We start from the raw sequence: 22696 nt of genomic DNA, 5'->3' as shown, positions 1-22696 counted from the left end.
GCTCAGCATTTTCAGTGATGGCAGAGCATCCCTTCACACGCTCGGGTCGTCGTTTTCAGAGTTGCTTGTAAAGTTTAAGCGCATGTTGTCACGGATCTGTGTCGGATCTCTGGAGCAGCTCTTCCCAGGCACGTCCCGTTACATAGCATGTTAGCCACGCCCCCGGTGAGTAGACATTACTTCATGTCTTCAGTTTCATCTTTATCTGCTGTCAGTATTGTGCATGCTGGGATATGTAGTTTTGCTGTTTGAGTTATAATAAGTGTGGGCCTAGTACAACTCCCAGCATGCAAGCTGTTTGCTGAAAAGCAAGGGGCACATGAAGGTAGTATTAATAACATAGGAGATTGGACATTTAACTATGCCCCAGATGCAGGTGTGCTATTGACATTTTGAGGTTCATCTTTGCTAAGACTTCATGCCTTTTTTTATGTTTTCTTTTTTTACATCACTGAAATGTTCCCCAATTTTTGCAAAGTCGAGGGTCTTTTGTAATATAATTCTAATCGGTTATTTATAACACATCTAATACCCAGAGGTATCTAAGCGCAGACCCGGGGATCGAACCTGTGTTACTGTGGTCTTGCTTCCAAGGGAAGCACGTTGCCCTTGAGCTATCCTCCCGAGCTTAATGCTATTTGTTTCCCGGTGGTACGCACAGCGGCTATCCTTGGAGGTCTGATTGTGATGCTGGTGTGTTTTGTTCTGTTTTGCTTGAACTCTGTGAGGAGTTCTCACCAAGGACCTGCAAGGTCACAAGGACCTGGTGCCTGAGGCTGCTTATCCATATGGATCAAAACCCTATAGTAAAATGGGTTGGTTGCCCAGCAGGAATTGCACCATGACAATTCCTGTAACAGAATTAATTGTGGTACCAGGTTGGACAACACTGATGTATATTTTCTCTCTCCCACTCTCATTTGTAGAAACTCAGTTCCAAATCACATGTAAAGCAAACTGCAGCTGGGAGAGCTTTCACTTGATCTACTGGCTTGTGAACAGCTCCTTTGTGGAGGACCTTTATCCTGATGGAAGAGTGAGCGAAAGCACGCCCCGGTAAGAGCTTGCCACAGTGGGCACTTGCCATGCAATTTTTATGGTCAAACCCTATTAATGAGGGATGGTGTCAAAATGTTTTTCCACCACCTTTGCAAGAAACACGCTTATTTTCGCTCTGCACATTATTTCACTATGCCAATAAGGTCTGCGGCCCGCTGTCACAGATGGCCTCAAGAATACACCAAATCTAGAAGACAGATTCATGGTTTTTATTTTCAGAATAGTAAGATGGCTGCCATGTCTATCATCTAGAGCTGGTCGTTCCCTCCCTAGCTCTGGTGTCCTTCACCCCAGGCTTGTCACCAGCGATCCATAACCCCTCCTATGTATGAAGGTGTTTAGCTGTTGGTGATGGCCTAAAGGCAAATGCATTCCGCACCTAATCTCCCTCTGGGAACCATCTAGGTGGTCCCTGATCTAAGTTCCTAAGTGTTTCATAAGAAAAGGGTTTGTGCCTTCATGACACTCAGGCCTCACTTGGTCTTTTCCTTCCATGCTCTGATGTTCCTCTCCCTACATCACTCGGTCACTCTGCCTTTCCTCCTCCTATTCTCCCTCCCACACACCCTCTCTCATCTCTCTCCCTCACACTTCCTTTTCTATCGCTCCAATGCTTCTCTTGTTACTATTTACCTCCACCCTCTGATTTTTCTCTCTCTCCTCCACACCACTACTACTCTCCCCTCACCACACCACTACTACTATCCCCTCTCCACACCACTACTACTCTCCCCTCTCCACACCACTACTACTCCACACCACTACTATCCCCTCTCCACACCACTACTACTATCCCCTCTCCACACTACTACTCTCCCCTCGCCACACCACTACTACTCTCACTCCACCCACACCTTTTCCCACAGTCACCCTCCTCTCGATTCCCCATTCCCATTTCATGCACTCCCTACTCTTCCGCTATTAATCTGACTCCTCCACTTTGCATGCGCACTGAAATCCAAAATACCACATTAACCCACCAACCATTACCCCACCTTGCACACTTCTTCAGCAATTCTCCTCCACACTCCTCTGCTCCGTCCTTCTTCCACCTGGTCTTTTGGTCGTCTTTCTCCTCCCTTGACCTCAGTCGAATAACCAGAACTTTCCTGCTTCCTGTCCTCCCTTTTAACTCTCCTCATCCCCCTCCACTGGCTCTCTTCATTGGCTGGTTCCCCATGGCCAACCACTGACTGTCCTTTTCCGTGGGGAGGTGTTACAGCAAGGAAAACATGCAAAAGGGGTCTTAAGCCCCACCCATTTCACGTACACAGCTCCGGCCAGTCTCGGGCAATGGCAGCGGGCAGCGTTCAATGCCCCAGTTTGTGCGAGGGCTTCCCAGCAGGTTAGAGATGCCAGCTTGGTGAGCGTAACACTCTGCTCCTCCCTCGCAGGTGAGTACAATGTCTCAGAGCGCGTGAACCATGCTGGAGCGTTCTGCGCATTGGCTAGCACTGGAGCTTTGCCTGTGCAGGTCCTGTACTAGCTTTGTTTGTTCAGACTGCTGCATGGCCTGCTTGGTGTCCCATTCACTCTTCTCTGTCTCTATTTGGGTCGAGTTGTTCACTGGTTGTTCCACCACTGCGGCTACTAGTATTGGAAGTCCAATGGAACAAACCGAAAGAAACTGACCAGAATTGGGCAGTGCAGGTAAAGGGTGATGGACAGTGGTACTCTGTTCACGCATGCAGGCACATGAAATAATAGGGACTGCCCCTACCCTCCCGACTCCTACAGCCTGCCTCTGGGTCACGACTGGCCGCCCAGCAGTAGGCCCCCCTCCTCAGGCTGAGAGGGGTCCCTATCCTCTCTATATCCCCTGAACTGAGGACAGCACAGGGCCAACGCGCTGGCCTTGGAAGCAAGACTGCGCAGAGCAACAGAGGTTTGAATCCCGGATCCGCGCTTAGAAACCAAACTCAGGTATGCTATTAGGCACGTTACAAAAAAACTATTAAATAAATAGGGATAGATCTCTAACCCCTACACATACCACAATACTTTAAATCGACCCTTATTCGTTGGTAGATTGGTTCCATGTGATTATTTAGATCTGAAAATATTGTTACCTTTTCCTTCATTAGAGGCATTCCACACTCCCTTTCCTTGCTTCTCTTTTTTTGTATTTTTTTTAATGATTATTATTTGTGTATACCGGGTTAACCAATGCAAACTTGTACACATTCTGAAAACAGCTAAGGTGTAAAAAAAAATAAACTAGTTACATTCGTCAATAACGTACAACTCATAGCACGCGTTCCAAATCGACTTATTCTACCATGTTCATATGTTAAGAAACTCCCCAATTTTATCAGATGGCTTGCACCTACAGATAATCGATAATTATACTAACAGTAAAAATCATGTGTCGTATTCAATGGTCTCAAGGGAATTTTCTAGATGGTTCCAAAAGTTAACAATGGCTATAATTTAGCTAATCTTTCTACCATACATGCATTTTTCCCAAAAAGATTCTGAAATTTGCAGAAGATAGTTGTCTACAAATCTTCCAAAGGATTGATTTCCGGCCTGGGCTGCGTATGAACAACTACAAAGATGTTTAATGTGTCCTGTGCCTCTCTCTGTTGGCGGAGGCGACAGGAACGTCCTGTTTAGGGAATTTCAGCCCTCAGCCCCATGATCTCCTACATTTCCAGGTGATAAAATCTAAATTTCATGTGTACTCCTCTGTATTGTTTGTCGGGAGGCAAGTGCATGGAGTGAGGTAGACTCAGAAAGCTCTGGGATATTTTAGATGATCACGACACCCGCCTAGTGGTTGTCGATGCTCAATGGTTTTATTCCAGTCCCATTGACTGGCTCTCTTTTTACATTCCTGCAACTTTACTTGCAGGGGATCTTCGTTCTTTGGAGGGAAGTCCATCTATTCTAGGAATGGACTCTTCGATTCATCACATTTTTTTTGTTTCTTAGTATTTGCTCTCTTCACTACTTCTTGTAATACTTCCATAAGTATTGCAAGTTTTACAGTCTCGGGAGGATAGCTCAGGGGCAGCGTGCTCGCCTTGGAAGCAGGTTCGATCCCCGGGTCCGCGCCTGTGTTGATGGTTAAATGATTTCGAACAAGTACGCTCTGGGCATTTGGGGCTACTTGTAGGCCTTGCTCTGTGAAATTGCACCAAACTAAATCCTGGTCCAGTCTACATGGGTGTTACGGTAAAGGCTTTGGTATTACCCGAATTGTTCCAATACAATTGACCGAATGACACAATTGACCGAATTACCGTGGTCCTAGTTGACCTTCTGTACAATTGACCGTTTGTTTATTTTTATATATATAGTGGGTTGGTTTGGGTTTATAATAATATAAGGGGATTGGGTATGTACTGGTTAGTCCTGTATGTGACCAGATGGTAAAGCTGTCAACTGCCCCCAAGAACATATCCGTCAACTGCGTCAAGATGAGTGGCTGGCAACTCGGGCGAACTGTACAAGGCGATATTGACTTTGGGGACCACCTTTGCCAGCTTTCATACTCTTTCATCATCTGGAGCAAAGCATGCGGCTTGGCTGAAATACAAGGGGTTTGAAATCAGAGGATCAAGCCACTTCCAATTCCGAGTTGTAGTTCTGTTATATGTATTTCGAAATCACATAATGGTATTGTACGGTAGGCATGGGCAGTACACGGACAACAACACTGTGCACATATCACATTGTCTTGTGGCATGCTTCCTGCGACCGACCCATATACAGATCTCAACCTCATTAACCCATTGCATTGTACCATGGAAACCTAGGCTAGTCCTGTCTACCTGGGGAATCCCTGCTGGGGTCCCCCTCCCGCCCAACATCTGGATGTCAACTACTTTGGTGGAAGGCTTACACTTTTGCTGTGATTTCAAAAAACTGCTTGGATTAGTGGGGGCCTTTTCGGGGGCTTGATTGAATCCAGACTGTCAGAAAATGGGATGCTTTCCCCCAAAGTAACTTTTGTGCTTTGTCTCTTTGGAGGAAGTGCCCTAAAAGGATCTGAACCCCAGTATTCTAAGGCAGCACCTGCAGCTAACTCCTTATTCGCAGGACCTGGCTATCTGGTTGTATGGGTGCAGACCTGCTTGGCATTCAAATAGGAAATCTAGGTGGAATTGTTTTAACCAGGGATTTTCCGACCCTCTTGAGGTCTACGGCTGACATAACTCTGCCCACCAGATTGTGATTGATATATTGGAGGCTTCCCTTCCTCTTCTAAGGACAATTAACTCTTTTCAGCCCTACTTAACATGCAGCAGACTTTCAGCAGTGAAAGCTGTGGTAGGGTCCTTCCCCTCTGCCAAGTACCACACCAGGACCAAGTAGTGATATTGCCAGGTACAAAATAGCAAAGTGCACAGGTGTGGCCACTGGCATCCAGCACCACAACCAGCTCAGCCTAAACTGCCACTTAGTAGAACACTCACCCAGGCTAACGCTCTCACATTCCAAAGATGCATCACGTGTGCACCAACTTTCTGACAGGCAGAAGACTTCAAAAGCCTTACGCTGCTCGATGTTTGCCATGGCCAGATCTTGCAATATTACGGTATCACCTCTCTGTTGCTTTCCAACTACCATTCCTCTTTATAAAGCCAAATGAAACCCCTTAAGTGCCAAGGACGAGTATGCTCGTCCTTTTTGCATAGACTTACATAATAGCCTGGCACTTTTTATAGGGCGGCAGTAAAACCTATGAAATGTTGACTTTTGCAAAATGTCTATTGTCAATACCTTGGGCTTGTTTGACATATATGTCTAAAATTTGGAAGAGAGAGAATGCAGACCCAGGCTTCCCTCCGGAACTGAAAAATGAGGGGTACATTCGTCCAATGGTTCAAAAGTTATTAAGCATTGAGAGATAAACTGTTTTTCAACCGAAAAGTTGCATCTGTTAATCGGGTGCACAAGAAACAAGTTGGCCACACCACAAAGCGATGCAGATGTGCTTTCTGCGGTTCGGTATCAATTCTTACAGTCGTTTTTTAAAAAATGTTTTTATTTTACTGAGAAGGGAGTGAGCCCCAGGTCAAAAAAAGTTTATATTTTTCCCATGGTTCAGAAAAAAGATCCACCATGCCCCCCCTCTCTCCTCCTGATAAGAGTGCTTCTCAAGATAAACAAGATATAAGGGAAAAGAAAAGAGCTCAAACTGATATTTGGAAAAGGGATGTTTCACATCAGGGGTTGTGTGGAGGGTGAAAGAGGACATATTGGGGCGCGAGAGGGCTAGAAAAGTCTTTTCAGTCGGTTTAATCTTTCCTGGAAATTTCCTGGATATTATCTTAGGAACAGATTTTACTTTCATGGCGTTTTCGTCTTCCGTGAGAGTGAAAAGACGCTGCGTTCCCATGCTCACTGGAATGAACAGCCTCGCGGAATATTGCAGCAGGAACTGCGCAGGGACAAATCTCTCGAGGATGAAACAGCACACTCGACGTGGGGATGGTATCCCCGGGTCCAGAACAGTAGCTGTCTGCAGTAAAAGTATATCCCCCGTGATAGGCGAACCCCTTTGGGATAAACAGCCAGAAAAAAACCACATGTCCCATAATTCCACTCTTGATGAAAAACCAAAACCTGGACTGGATCCAGGGTGTGGAACTTTGGACTCGGCAGAGGATGGATAATACAGAAGATCCTGCCCGGTCACTTAAAGCAGAAGGAAGGCTGGAAAACACACCATGGGCCAGGCAGCCCAAACCATGTTAAAACAACAACAACAAAAAGGGACATCTCCCTCTTTCCAAAGAGAACCCTGCTTACAGATTTGGATTTAGGAAGATAATGGGGAAGACCGAAGTAAACAATTTTAGTGTTTTAGACCCCTGAAAGGGGGCAGTCTTGGGGAACACGCACCCCTGCCTCATTTGATATCCAGAGTGGCAGCAGGAAGCCCAGTCCTCACCAGTACAGTTAATGGACACACAGACAGAATCCCATTTCCTTCACACACTACCCAGAACACTGGTCAGGAGAGAACTTGTGTCTACCTCACAATTGCCAGCACAAGGGCCACGTGATCACCTGATTCTGCAGCCACCATTAAAAGCAATTGTAATGATACCAGCACTGTATCAAACAAAGAAGAAACGTTTTTTTTTTTCAAGCACCCATTCCACAGGAGTAATGCTTAATACATAGTTTGACCTATTTGGCACAGGAGGCCACCAAAACGGAATTCAGAGAAGGGAATATCCCCAGCCTGAGGCAGGAAAAACAAACCAGCAGCTCCTTCCCAGCCAGTAACAGACACTGACTGAAGAGGGATGTCGTATAATAAGCAGGTACCAGGCAGCTTGTAGCAACAGGCTTTCTTTATTTAACTCTGGCAGCAAACAAGTGTGTCCAATAAGAGTCTATGGGCTGCCGGTGTTGAGTATGCAGACCCTGAGGCCTCAGGCTTTCCTTCCTGGTCCTCTGCCGATGTTGAGTATGCAGACCCTGAGGCCCCAGGCTTGCCTTCCTGGTCCTGTCAGTCTTTAGGTCTTTAAATCAAGAGGAGCATCAGGAGCCATCTGCTCCGTGTGGCTGGCTCCTTTAGAATGCTGGTTTGCTGCTTCGCGGCGAGATCTCGCGAGACTACAGCAGCACCACATCTTGCTAGGTCTCTACACACCACCCTTTGGAAAAATGTCTATTCCATTATAAAGTCATCACACTTCACTGGTCTTCTGTGTTCTCTTCTTGGACGACCCTCTTTCATCCCTCCTGCGACCAGTGCTTGCATTGTTTCACAAAACACTTTTTGCGTCACGCTTTCCATCTCGTTTTCTATGACATCTCTCGCTGATGCCTCTAGCTCTTGTTCTCACGTTGCCTCGCAGTCTTGGCGGTTACCGGGATGGGAATTAGCTTGCGTTTCTCTCGGTGGTCTGTTGCTTCTCAAACATTGCCACATGTTCCAAGTGCGGCCATCTTCTGTGCGGACGTGATTCGTTCCTCTGTATATTACTTTTATGGGTTTGCTGAACTTCGACCCTGTTATTTTATCCTTATAGGGTAAACACATTTTGATCCAGTCTCCTTCCCTGACTTCACGACCTTGGGTCGCTCTTCTCTGGTCACTCTTCATTCATGCTTTATTACTTTCCAACCTCCACACAACCTCTTCCATGCTCACTTCATCACGTTCCTATACTTTGGTCAACCATGGTGGTACCAGTGTGCAAACCGCCGTTCTCCCCCTCAGCAGGTGGAACAGCGATACTTGGGTGACACCACAGGGGATTAATCTATGAGCTGCTACGGGCCTCCTTGACAGTTTTCAGGGGATCCATTCCTGACGCCGTTGCTAACTGAATCACCCCTTTGATAAACATATTGGCCCTAGTCCATGCGTTTGGGGGTGGTACAACAAGGCCTCATGTTGAGTCTCTGCATAAATTACTCCATCTCCGATGAAACTAGTTGTACTCCGTTGTCAGTCACGATGTCTTTGGGGAGACCCTGGATGTGAGGACTTCTATGACTGTTGCAGTAGTGATATTGGGGGCAAATTCCACTTCTACCCCTTTAGACAGGTAGTCCACCATTACTATTCCGTACCGATGCTCAGCAGCCATCGCTTCTAACGGACCAATGCAATCCAGTCCCAATTTGTGCCAGACTGCTTCGAGGATCTCTGAGGGAATCAAAGGGGCTTGTCTGGTCTTCAAACGTTTATCACTGTTCATGCATTCATGGCATCTCTCAATCATGGAGCGGATGTCTTGATCCATCCCTGGCCACCAGTACGCCTCTCTAACTCGCCGGCGTGTCATGGTGTTCCCCTTGAGGGCATTACCTGGTCGCCCTTGAGAATCAGTCCTTTTGCCTCTGATAATCAGGACACAGGATCTAGTATCTAATAGATACTTATCATGCAGTAATAAGTTGTGTCATCCAATTTTGTTTTCCATTTTATTTCCTGAATTGGAAAATGTGTAGCTATGTATTGTAGTCTGCAGGCCTATGTAGGTAGAAGTAGGTTCCTTTATTAGGTTTTAGGTACACAAGTTACAAGTACAGGGGAAGGAGAAGACCCACCGGTACCCTCCACCCAGGTAGCTATCTCCAATTAGTACCGAGATACGGGTCAATGAGCTTGTTACAAGCAAGCTCATTGGCCCTTGCCCGGGCCTTACCTCGCTGCCGGTCCGGAGTTCTTTCTGAGAGTGGCCACCATGGAAAGGGAGAAGGGACTACGTGTAGTCTCTTCACCCCTTCCATCGCAGCCATTTTCTTAGTATATTTTTTTTTGTACATTGATTTTAATGGCCGCCATGAAAGGGAGAAGGGACTACAAATACCATTTGTAGTCCCTTCTCCCCGATCCCCAACAAGGTAAACACATACTGGGAAGGGATACAAGATACTACATGTATGAATGGTTTTATTAAGATGGACTTTTATAAATGGCTATGTATGACTATATTATACTTTAATGTACACATCTTTAATGCTTGGCATTTAAACAAGATATTTGAAAGGTTCGATTGGCACATGCTTAAAAATCTGTGGGCAGCAATGCTACAGCTAGGCTTCAACTATTTTGCTAAAATAAATTGGGTTATGGTCTGAAGGCCAATTATACAGAATGTTTAAAAAGGAGCTAATAGTTACAACAGAACACAGGCAGGAATTTCTGTGTAACTGCACTAACATCTGTGCTGGCTCCTGTCTGAATGAGGGGCTCCAAAAAAAGCAGCAGGGCCCGGGCGGGGGGAGGGTGCGTGGTCTTATGGCCCCAAATTAAGGAATTTAACTTTAAAGGTAGCCTTGGGGCACATTAAGGGGTTACAGTGCAATGTGCTGGGCATCATATTCCCAGAAGCTGCCTCTTATGCTACATACACAGCATGTTAAATCTCAAGAAATTGGCCAATTCAGGGTGTGTGTAGGCGTTTAACATTTTAAAATGCTAGCTGCATGTACACGTTTTGAATCTATGGAGTGTCCATTTTCAAGAGGCCCTTTTGTAACACAGTGACGGCTCGTGGCCCCTAGCCTGTATTTAAAATGGGTTAACAGCGCCGTAAAAGGCTGCAGCGCCGTTAACCCATTAGCGCCTAATTACGAGGTCCCTTTGCGGGACCCGACCTTAACGGCTGGTGTTACCGGCTGTTAAAGTAGGGACCCGCAAAGGGACCTTGGTGCTAAGTACGGTGCCGCAATTTGCGGCACCGTACTTACCGCCTTCCCCATTCCCATGGAGCCCTATGGGGCAAAAATGGGAATGGGGAAGGGCTATGGAGGAAGGGGGAATTACCGCCCCGCCAACCTTGTAATGGGGTGGTAATTCCCCCTTTCTCCATGGCGGAGTCGGTAAGTTACCGGCATGGACCATGGTGCTAATAGCACTATGGTTTTCCGCCAGGGTCGTAATGAGGCCCAATGCATTTTACACCTACTTGATTTGTAAACAAACGTTTAATGCATGTGCTAGGCATTTAGACAAGATATTGTAAAGGTTGAATTGGAACAGACTTAAGATTTGTAGGCTGCAATGCCACAGCAAGGTTGTAAGTGGGAGTACTTACTCACTATTTTTGGAAGTTATTAGAAAATTAATTTCCATTGTCATTAGAAGAGTAAAAGTATGGGAATTACCCAATTTGATCGTTTAAAATTGATGGAATGGTACATTTGACTGATTTCAGCCACTGTTCGATTGATTTTTCAAAAACCGAACATGTGGAGCGGGGGTTGTGGAGTTGTCCCCTCATTCCCCATGTTCAGTATTTTTGGCCTGGGGGGGATCGCGGGTTGTGGGGGTGTCCCCCGCTTCCTCAACATTGGAGGGGGAGACAGAAAAAGAAAAAAAGAAAAAGGGACCCTGTGGCGTCAGATCCGACACGCGTTAGAGGGACAGATCTGATGCCGCAGGCATGCAGGGAAAGCAGCGGCGAGTAAGTAGGGGCAGGGGTGCTGGTGTAAGGCACATTTGGGTTTGTTTGCAGAAGTGCAAAGCGATTCGCTGCAAAATTGACTACAGTCAATTCCACCGCAAATTATTACACGTCGATCAAACAACCCAAATCCGAAGTATGTTTGAATTGTAAAACGAATACCTATTTTTAGAATGAATGTGTTCTAGCCAAAATCGGACTTTTCACATACATTTAAATACATACACATGGTAAAATAAACTGTAAAATCCATACATCATTATACATTTCCAAAATGTCACATAAAACAAAGCAAATCCCTACTTATATCTTCTTTAGGAGTCCCACTTGAGTCAGCATTTTCAAGACTTCCATAGTCAAGAAGGTTTCATGTCCAGAGGATACTTCTTTCCAAAAGTCCTCAGTATTCAACAAAACTTATGAATTACTTATGAAACGGCTAAAATGAAAGTCCTGCAACACTTCAACATCAGGGCAGAAAACTAAAATATGCTTCAAAGCCTGCGTCTTTTCTACGTTGCAGAGTGTACATTGACCATCAAAGCTTTGACCCTTGGCTCGAATTTTCATAATGTGACCAGTTGGGATACCTTTTGTAAGCATGCTCCTTTGAACCTAGTAATCCAAGCAAATTAAAAGATTAATTTGTAGCCTAAAATTCCTTTTCAGACATGCCAGTGATATTATTTATTTAGATATGCTCCTTGCTGTGGCACTGCTCACCTGGTCCAACTCATGTCAACATCTCCATGGAGCTAATTCATTGGAAGGCTTTTATTTATTTATTTATTTTTGCATTTGTTACAGCGCACAATACCCTCTGGCATCTAGTTGCTAGTTACGTTAAGGTAAAAAGAGGAAGGGAGGTAAGGGGTGGGGAGATGCAGTAGTGGGATCGAAGAGTCAGTTAGTTGAACAACCAAGTCTTTAAGTTTCTGCGGAAGGTCCAGTAGGCATGTTCTTTTCTGAGTGCTGGTGGTAGATTATTCCAGAGTTTGGCGACCACGACTGGGAAGCTCTTGCCTCCTACTGAGAGGTGATTGAAGTTGGGGTTCTTAAGGAAGTGAGAGTTCAACGATCTAAGAGTTTGTGCGGGGGTGTATTTCTCCACGCAGCGTGAGAGGTAGGTCGGGGCAGTGTTGGAGAGACATCGGTGGACCAGGGACAATGTTTTAAACATAATTCTTTCCTGGATGGACAACCAGTGAGCATCTCTCCTGGCTTCATAAATATGGTCAGATTTGGAGGGACCAATGGCCGCTCAGAGAGCATTGTTCTGAATTGTCTGGAGTTTGTTCAGATTACGTTCAGAAGTACTGGTAAATAAGGCGTTACAGTAGTCGAGATTGGCTCCTGTGATAGCTCTTGCAATTGTTAGGTGGTGGGGAGTGGAGAGGGAGGGTCTGCTGGCATTAAGCAGTTTGGCTGTGTGACCCGCCGCTGAGACAATCAAGCTCACTTGGCGTGAGAGGTTGAGGTTGACATCGAGGTAGACACCAAGAGTTTTGGCTGCGACAGAGGTGGGGATACGGTTTCCCATTGATGATAAACTCCTTTTATGCTGGGTCAATGTTGTGAAGTGTGGAATTGGAGCCGACAATGAGGATTTCGGTTTTGCATCGTTGAGGCGGAGTAGATGGGAGGCCATCCAATTTTGTATCACCTCGTATATAGAGTTTATGGTGGCTGAGTCCTGGGCGTATGAGCCAGAAAGGGGGATAAGGAGCTGCGTGTCATCAGCGTAGTTCTTGTAAGATATGCCTACTAGGTCCAGGTGGTCGAAGAGGGGTTTTGTGTAAATGTGTAGAGGGTGAGGGAGAGGCAGGAACATTGGGGGACTCCACAGGTGACGGGAGTAGGTTCAGCGAAAAAATCTTTGATGAAGACCTTATGAGGATCTGTCAGCTAGGAAGAACCTAATCCAATTGGTGGCTGATGGAGATAAGTTCACTGTTGAGGCAAGTTGAGAGCAGAGGATTTGGTGGTCTACCAAATCGAATGCTGCAGAGAGGTCTTGCATCATCAGGAGGGCAGATTTGCCAGTGTCTTTGATGGCATTGATTTGGATTTTCAAACCAAGTAGGGCAGTTTGGTTCCATGTTTGGGGATGGAATCCTGATTGGCGTGTCCCCAGGATGTTGTTTTCCTCAAGATACTGTTGAACCTGGATATAAACAACATGGATCTTCAAGAGGTAGGGTACCATAGTAATGGGGCGGTAGTTTGCCAGAATGTAAGTGTCAAGGGAGGATTTCTTGAGGAGCGGTAGGACCCATGCTTCCTTCAAGGATGTTGGCACGGAGTTGGTGGAGATGGAGGCGTTGATGATGGCTGTAAAGAGGTGAATAAGTGACTCGGCACAGTCTTTGATGAATGGAGCTGGGCATGTGTCACCTTTGCAGCGTGACTGTTTGAGACTCTTAATGATCTTGGCGACGTCCATGTCTGGGATGCAGTGGAAGTTGAACGGGGTGCAGGTGTGGGTCAGTATGGGGCTGGATGCTATAGGCGATGGTAGTTTGGTTAACATAGCAAGTTTCTTGGAGAGGATTTTTCCTTTGAGGGAGGTGACTTTTCCAATGAGGGCATCTTGGATTTTTTTCGCACCAGTTACTGTCTACGTCAGGTCTGGCTGGGGTGCGAGGGGGTCTCTAGCTCTCAGAGAATTGTGAAAAGTTCCCGGGAGTTGGATGACTGATTCTGGAGTTGTAACTGTTGGCTTTGGCAGCGTGGATTTCCCTTTTATATTTTTTGGCGAGGGAGGAGAATAGGGCTTTGGAGGCAGGAGAGTTTTTTCCTCAAACTAGCTCGGAGGCACGCTTATTGGCACAGACGTCAAGGAGTTCTGGAGTAAACCAAGTGTTTTTTTTTAATGAGGTTTTGGCTTTCCAAAGTTTGAGAGGAGCAAGCGCGTTGACTGCTTGTGCAATAGTTTGCTTGTAGAGGTCGACCAGTGCTGCTGGGTCTGTTACTGAGGATGGGGGGTGCGCAATGGTAGCAATTAGCGGTGCAAGGTTTGTGGGGTTGAGTTTTCTTGTGCACCGGGCCATACATTTATGTTTGGCAGGGTGAGTTGGGCTGGGGTGTTCTGAATGGGGGAAGTGAAGGCAATGGTGTGATGGTCTGATCATGGGCAGGGGGAGGTGAGGGTGGTGGGGATGTTACAATTGAGGTCACTTAACAAGACTAGTGTGCGGCCTGGGTCGTGGGTGGGCTCGAGGGAACGTTGCGTAAAGCCGGCATGGTTAAGTGCCGTGGCTACACTGGTGGCCAATGAGTCTGCAGGGTTGTTGAGGCCTAGGTTGAGGACCCCAAGGATTACAACTTTTGAGTTGGGCTTGATGGACGAGAAGATGCTTTGCATTAAGTTATATTTTAAGGTAAGGCTGGGGCCAGGTGGGCGGTAGATAAGGAGGAGGGTGATAGAATTGGTCAGAGACATGGAGATCTTGGCGAGTAGGGATATGCAGTTGGGGATGACGTTGGTTTGGCTGACTCTAATAGAGAGGGAGATTTTAAAGATGAAGGCGATGTCACCTCCAGTTTTAGAGGATCTGTCACATCTTAGGATGGCAAAGCACGGGGGGATGGCAATGGAGAGGGCTGGGCCTGCAGCAGGATGGAGTTAAGTTTCAGAGATGGCAAGCAAGTCGAGGTTGATGGAAGTAATAAAATCAGGGATTTCAGCTGCGTGTGCCAGGACTGATCTTGTCTTGATTAGCACGCAGTTGATGGCCTTACTGGTGGGTCTGGCATGCGTGCATGTTTGCCGAGTTCGCAGTGGCTGGGGAGTGTAGAGAGGGAGACATGGGATGAATTGGGTGCGAAATCTGAGGAACCTATTTCTCGTGAGAATCGGAGGGGGCGAGGCGATGGGCGAATTGTGGATGTCGGTTGGGCTGAGGGATTGAGGAGCGTGGTGTAGGACGCATGTAGTGAGCCGAGTGCGCAGACTAAGGAGGCTGTTCCTTGTAAGGATCGGCGGGTGCGTAGCGATGGCAGAGTGGAGGATTTCGGGTTGCGCAGGGCCTGGACTGTGGGTGGAGTAGTTGAGGAGCACGGTGTGGGCCGCACACAGTGAGCCGAGTGCGTAGCCTGAGGAGGCTATTCCTCGTAAGGATCGAGGTAGACATAGCGATGGCCGAGCCAAGAGTGACAAGCTGATGGGGGGGTAGGTGTGCTGGCTTGGGAGTGCGCTAGAGGAGCAGTAAGGTGCAGAAGGGTGAGGCACCAGGGCACTTACCTGCTGTCCATGTGGAGCAGGAGTCATTGGGGCTGACTAGTCTTGTGTGGAAGGTGCTGTAGTGGTTCTTGGGTTGCAAGCTGAGGCCTCGGAATCTGGTTGGGGTTGTTATAAGTCCAAGGTGATGGGGTTCAGCTGAGAATGTGAAGCAAGGTGCGTAGCGGACGAGTTCAGTGGTGCCATTGTGCAGCGCCTAACACCTGTGGCACTCAACATTGCGCCCTTGTCCTGCGCGGGCTTTGCCGCAGAGGGTTCGGCACACAGGTTTTCTCTTAGCAGAATAGGACATCGATGTGTAGCATGTAGCGGATGTGGATCAGGCAGCGTGCTCTGCGGACCTGCAGCGCTCAACACTGCACCCTTGGCCTGTGCAGGCTTTGCCGCATAGGGTTTTGCACGCAGGTTTTATTGTAGCAGAATAGGATGTCAATGCCTAGCACATAGCGGATGTGGATCGGGCAGGAGCCTCTGTAGACCTGCGGTGCTCAACACTGCGCCCTTGGCCTACGTGGGCTTTGCCACAGAAGGTTCGGCACGCAGGTTTTATCGTAGCGGAATAGGACATTGATGCATAGCACGTAGTGGATGTGGATTGGGCAGCATGCTCTACGGACCTGCAGCACTCAACACTGCACCCTTGGCCTGTGAAGGCTTTGCCCCAGAGGGTTCGGCATACAGGTTTTATCGTAGCGGATTATGACATCGATGCATAGCACGTAGCGGATGTGGATCGGGAAGCGTGCTCTGCGGCCCTGTAGCGCTCAACACCGCTCCCTTGGCCTGCGCAGGCTTTATATTTCTGTTTACTCATTTTATTTTAGGTGGACATTTCTTATGTCCCAACTTTGTGTAGGGAGTATTTGCTTGTTTATAGGGAGTAAAAATGGCTGGCCCATCGCATATCTATCGGGCTGGAAGTGCCTCATCTGTTGTTTAAAATCCTAATCCTTTTTTTCCCTGGTAATTGTGCAGTAGGTTAGCCTATGCTGACTTCTCCCCAGCCACACCGCTTACTATGGAAAAACAGGGTGATCTGAGGCCGTTCGTTGGACACACGTTTGAGTGTTTTGACTGTTTTTACATATCACTTCTATTAAAATTGTCGATTTTTCATGACCCTCAATTTCATACATTTTATATATTTATTTTGTTTATAAAAAATGTAAAAAGCTTTGCCTAACCCGGAGCAAACAGGTCAGTGTACAGTTAAAATTACATTACAAATACAATAAAATACAAAATTCCAAAGTAAACAAGATGAAAACCATGACAAAACTGAGAATCACAAATTCTGTGGCTAGGCACACAGTACAACATGTTCAAGAGCTTAAAAAACCAGAAGAGAATAAAGAGGGGAAAAAGATACAATTTTGTTTTTTCTAAATTATTTGGCGATTTGCCTTGCTGACCTATTTTTATGAATTAGAATTTGCATTTTTTGTATGGTACAATTTGTACTAATACCACAATAAAATCATAAAAATAAAGAGGAGAAGTAGGAGGAGGAAAAGTATTCAGGCACGGGGAGCGGCCACTTAAAAAGCATGAGCAAAATATGGGGCATATTTATAGGGAGGTAAAGCAAGTCCTAAAATGTAAAATGTCTGAACTACAAGTAACGCACAACCCTCCGGAGATACAAAGCTTAGCAGCCAGATAGGACGGTCGGCTCAGGATCATATTTTAGTCTTTTTTGTTCATTTTTTCAATTTGATTGAATTTATTCTCATAGGGAGCTAACCCATTCCCCTTAGTTTTGATGAACTTGGTTTGGATCTTACATTCTTTATTTCCTCAGCATTATTGATTTTTGTCTGCTTGTTTCTTCCTTCCACAATCGAGCACCACCTTTAAAGTAAGGTTTGAGCTCCCTCCACGCTATGAAGGATTCATTTAAGGAGCTCTTGGTAGACCTCTGTGATATACCACTCCCCAGGGTCTTGGGGAAACTTTGCTAGAACATTTCAAGATCCTTGGCCGCTCTTCCTTCTCATCATCATGCCAACTTGCTGCCTGACTGCAATGGTTCTTTGATTTTTGAGGAAGGGAAAGGTGTACACAAACAATTCCATGCCTCAATCCTGGTGGAAAAAATTCAGTTGACAGAGTAACTAAATATGAAACTTTGCAAAATGTAAAATATTTTGGTTCTCTTGCTGTACCATACGTTTTATGTAAACTAGTATTTTCATTGGTGGTGTTTTATGTATGTAGGGCATATATTTTCCTTGTTGCTGCATGGTAATTGCCTCAGTCGCCAATCCCTTCCTTTCCCTGGGCCCTGCAACCCCAGAATGAAAGCACAAACCCAGGTTTTACTGCCTAAGGGAAGAAGAAAGCAAGAGGTGGTAGGGTGCTGGCTCCTTACAGGTTTCGGTACGACGTAGATGGAATGTGTACGTTAAAATGACAGGGGACGAAATTGCAGGCAATGAAATGACATGGAACCCAGGTTTCACGATAGTAGGCTAGGGTCATATGCCACCCACCAACACCCTCTACCCCCTCATCAAGCTGCGGAAGTAGGGAATGGTAAACCCTACTGGGTGGCTAAGGGTTAGAACTGGGATAGCTCGCAAGATAGGCACTGACAAAATATGTCCAGTTATAGAAAATCCCACAGATATGGGGGAAAACTACTGCCCGGGCTAGCCCTCCCTATAATGGACATGGGAAAAGGAAATGTGCAAATGTGCAAGGAATGGAACCTTTTGTGGAAAAGAAAAAGTATAGCCATGTGTACGCCCATCTGGCGCTGGGAAGTGACCTGCTGAAGAAGCGCCGCACCGAGGACCCGCCAGAGCCCGAGCGGTAAGGGAAGGATGCACGTTCGAAAAGAGGGAGCGCAGCGGGTAATCGAAGGAACTGGCAGCACATCCAATCCCAAGTGCATGGGTGCATGACTCTCAGTCCCCAGGGTGGGTGAAAGCAGCAGATTTCATTTTGGGTGGGTGAGAGCCCTTTAAAATGAATGGGCGCGTAAGGAACTTGGCGAGTGAAATAACTGAATCCAAGGCTGGTGAAACCCGCCAAAAACATGCGAGTTGAGAGCTATTTAGGAGCAGCACATGAATGGCGCCAGAACAAAAAGGTAGTGGATTTGGCAGACCTGCCAAGTGTCACACATCTAGTGTGACACTCACATATGGGTATGCACTTTCACATTCCAGCAAGCCAAGGAAAATAGCACTCCTAGGGGAGGTGTCAGAGCCGGGGGTACAAGAATGCCTTGATGTGAGGCTTATGCTGAAGACGTTTGCCGTTCATCAGTAACCTTTCCTTCTCAAAGATGTCCTTTCATAGGGCCTCATCACAAGTTAGGTGGTATTCAGGCGGTATTACTGTCGGGATACCGCTTGGTCTAATAGCGTTATCGCCACCCGGTCCGGCGCTATTAGCGTCAGATCAATGGTTGGCCGGTAATGGGTATTCCCCATTCCCCAATGGGGCATTTCCGGTGCAATTAGCGTGCGCTAATAGGGCTGCACTAATTGTGCCCAAAAATGGGTGTTAAGTTGACGCATTTACCCCAAGCTTAGAGCGGGGGTTAAATGCTGTCAGACTCGTGATTTAGCGGACCCTTAAATGTGATGTAATAGCGTTACCGCCACATTAAATGGCTACCACCCAACTCGTGATGAGGCCCATAGTCTTTATCTGCAATGTGAGGATCCCCTACTCCCACCCTGCTGCTGTAAACCTAGCCATCCTCCTGGTCTTTGCCCTATTCTGTTCCGCTTGGCATCAGGGCGGTATATGGCCCATGCGCCTTTAAGTGTCGCGCAAAATATCATACACACAATATGGAAATGTTGCACATAAGTACATTGTAAACGTGTACAAGTCATACATGCACAGAGTGATTTTTAACACATTCGTTCCAGAAAGTCATAATTCGGGTTAGGCCAAAATAACCGAGGTTAAAAGGTCAGAGCACCAAACGTCTGACCCCCATTTATTCGCATACATATATGTGGGGGGGGTAAAGGTAATATAAAATGTATAGGACTAAGGTTGGGGGGGCTGTGGGTGGTCTCCCCCCTCATATATAGATGCAAACAAATGGGGGGACGAAAAAGAAATTGTGACTTTTGGTGGTCGGACTTTTAAACTCGCTCATTTCACGCAGATCCCATAATTCTATTAAAGACGTAAAGGTGAAGGATTATGCTTCTCTTATCAATTTTACTACTCCAGCAGCAACATGACAAACCAGTAATATAACTTATAACAAAGCTCAAAATCTACAATATCCATTGAAACAGAGTCGTTGGTAGTCCTGATAGTGTTGGTCTTGAAAACTGATCACGTGACAAACAACCAATCAGTCCATGCTTTGTATTTTTTACTCCTGAATGCTAACCCTCTTGAAAGTGATCAAATATGTCATGGGGGTCACCTTGTAAAAGAAATTAAATAAATACATGAATTGGTGTTTAAGGATGGATATTAGAAGTGCAAATTTGGTTTCATTTTGATTTGTTCACAGAAAAAGTACTTCAAGGCATTTCTTCATTCTGGAAAACACCCTCACCTTCAAAAGCATCAGCCCTAAAGACTTTAAAAGTCGGTTCACATGCATAGTCCAAGACCCCTCTGGCGTTGATTCCATGAACTTTACCTTAAGCCATTGACCTAACTCCAGAGCCCAAAGGTGAGTTAATATGTTGTGCTGCGTGTTTTTCAGCGCAGTTTTTCCTTTTTAAATGTTCATGTTTTCAAATTCAGTGCAGTGCAAAATGCTAGCCCACCGGGTGACCCCACCATCCACCTGATAGCCCTCCAGTAATCCCCAGCCCCGCCTCCCATGCCAAATAAACTGTATCCCCTTTCTCAAACATACCTGTTTTTACAAATATATACTTCCGGTGAATTGCATTGCAATGATTTTTCTGCACTGAAAAATGGGTGTGAACAATATTCTGAGCTGAACTCACTGCCTGTCATTCGTGTATGCAATCTGGAGTCTAAGCGCAGGGGTGCATCGACAGTAGGTAGGCACTTTCAAACACAATAGTGCAGAGCAGGGGAATATGCTGTGGAGATAGAATGCTTAAGAGAGACCTGTGCAAATAGGACCATTGAAGATCTGTTCTACATTAGTGAAAAGGAGTGTGGGAGCCCCGCTACTGAGAACGAACATGGGCCAAATACCCTGTCATATGGAATTTATTCCACTTACGAGGGTCTTCGGGCACGTTTTAGCTCACTGCACCCTTCACAGAGGAGAAATAACTATTTGCATATCAGTCAAGGGCAGGGCAGTCCAGCACTGAAATGCTGGGAAATGCTCCTCTGAACAAGAGTACAATCAGCACCCCCAGTGACATGTTTCGGCCTTGTTGGGCCTCCTCATTGAGGTGAAGCTGGGCCTCTCTAAGACACAGTGAGCAAAGGGGTGCACATCTGGATTACCCTTGGTTACTTAGGGTGAAACCCCAGGTTTTACAAAATTAAAAATGAGTGGTGGCGTCCCTATACTGAGAACGAATAAAGGTCAAATACCCTGTTCCATGGAATTTCTTCCACTCTGGAGGGTCTACAACCACGTTTAAGTTCACTGAAGAAATTCCATATGACAGGGTATTTGACCCATGTTCGTTCTCAGCAGAGGGGCTCCCACACTCCTTTGTAATGTCTAGTGATCGCTGTCCCTAAATAAGTCGCCCAGATGCAGCAGTGCACAGGTGTACACTATGCTTCAGGCATGGAGCTTTCTGAAAGGGAGGGTCTGTTTACTAGACCACCCTTTCCTTGCTGGATTACCCACATAGTTGTATTACAGTATGCAGTGTTTATATCGAAAATGTTAGAGTGAAACACACATATATCGAGTACTTTATAACGAAAACTTGTATACCCAATGTATTTTTGGGTGGGGTAAAGGGTTAAATCTTTTTGGTAAATGTTAGGGGTGGGTTTTTGAGGGTGGTAAATGGCGGTTTGGGAGGGGGCCAAAAGAAAATGCTTTCGGTGTACAGGTTTTCGTTATAAAATACTGGATATATGTGTGCTTCACTATAACATTTTCATATAAAGACATGGAACTTTGTGTTACTACTAAAAATCAAACATGTCAGGGCTTCTGCACCCTCGCCAGCTGAATCCTTCACAGTCCTGCAAAAGTGAACATGGGGAATGCATGCGGGTGGATGGGAGGAGCAAAGGTGCACTGGCATGTCCTGTCCCCTGCTCAGTTTGTCTTGTCCCCTGCTCAGTTTCTCTTGTGCCCTGCTCAGTTTTTATTGGAACACTTTCATTACCCAGTAAGTGGGTCTTGGCAGCTGCAAGGGGCGATCCTGGGGTTGTGTCTCTAGTTGATCCTGATCAGAACATTTTGCAGTTATGCACCATGTCTCTGGAAAAAACTACCAGTGCAGATCAAATTGGCCCCCTCCATCCTACAAAGATCCAGGATTGTACGCTTCAAAGAGTATCACACCAACTGCTGAGCAACCAACTCAACCCTACCTCTGGCCCTTCCGACATCCCCAGCTCTGCTACCCATCCTGGCAACCTCTGTTAGCGCCACATCCTAACAGCTCTACTACCCATCCTGGCAACCTCTGCTAGCTCCGCACCCTAACAGCTCTACTACCCATCCTGGCAACCTCTGCTAGCTCTACACTCTAACAGCTCTATTACCCATCCTGGCAACATCTGTTAGCTCCACATCCTAACAGCTCTACTACCCATCCTGGCAATCTCTGCTAGCTCCACATCCTAACAGCTCTACTACCCATCCTGGCAACCTCTGATAGCTCCGCACCCTAACAGCTCTACTACCCATCCTGACAACCTCTGCTAGCTCCGCATCCTAACAGCTCTACTACCCATCCTGGCAACCTCTGCTAGCTTGGCTCCCTAACAGCTCTACTACCCATTCTGGCAATCACTGCTAGCTCCGCACCCTAACAGCTCTACTACCCATCTTGGCAACCTCTGCTAGCGCTGCACCCTAACAGCTCTACTACCCATCCTGGCAATCACTGCTAGCTCCGCATCCTAACAGCTCTACTACCCATCCTGGCAACCTCTGCTAGCGCTGCAGCCTAACAGCTCTACTACCCATCCTGGCAACCTCTGCTGTTCTGCACCCTAACAGCTCTACTACCCATCTTGGCAACCTCTGCTAGCTCTGCACCATAACAGCTATGCTACCCATCCTGGCAACCTCTGCTGCTCTGCACCCTAACAGCTCTACTACCCATCTTGGCAACCTCTGCTAGCTCTGCACCATAAAAGCTCTACTACCCATCCTGGCAAGCTCTGCCGCTCTGCACCCTAACAGCTCTACTACCCATCTTGGCAACCTCTGCTAGCTCTGCATCCAAACAGCTCTACTACCCATCCTGGCAACCACTGCTAGCTCCGCACCCTAACCGCTCTACTACCCATCCTGGCAACCTCTGCTAGCTCCGCACCCTAACCGCTCTACTACCCATCCTGGCAACCTCTGCTAGCTCTGCACTTTAACAGCTCTACTACCCATCCTGGCAACCTCTGCTAG

The 22696-nt window shown here is 46.6% G+C and overlaps 1 protein-coding gene across 3 annotated transcripts in view; it reads left to right on the top strand.

The window, feature by feature from the left end:
• The window catches only part of IL18BP (interleukin 18 binding protein), a 158953-nt gene that overhangs the window by 47341 nt on the left and 88916 nt on the right, over positions 1-22696 (top strand). For 2 of the 3 annotated variants that reach the window (XM_069640309.1, XM_069640308.1), the window contains exons 4-5: positions 927-1056; positions 19676-19840. In XM_069640309.1, the coding sequence (XP_069496410.1) occupies positions 927-1056; positions 19676-19820 (275 nt within the window). In that variant the 3' untranslated portion in view covers positions 19821-19840. The remainder of the gene's footprint in view (positions 1-926; positions 1057-19675; positions 19841-22696) is intronic. The other variant, XM_069640310.1, reaches the window with a different exon arrangement.

The sequence above is a fragment of the Ambystoma mexicanum genome, chromosome 7q (genome assembly GCF_040938575.1).
Source record: "Ambystoma mexicanum isolate Mex_15411 chromosome 7q, UKY_AmexF1_1, whole genome shotgun sequence".
NCBI lineage: Eukaryota > Metazoa > Chordata > Amphibia > Caudata > Ambystomatidae > Ambystoma > Ambystoma mexicanum.
The sequence above is the reverse complement of the archived record's forward strand: the minus strand, read 5'-3'. Positions and strand labels throughout refer to the sequence as shown.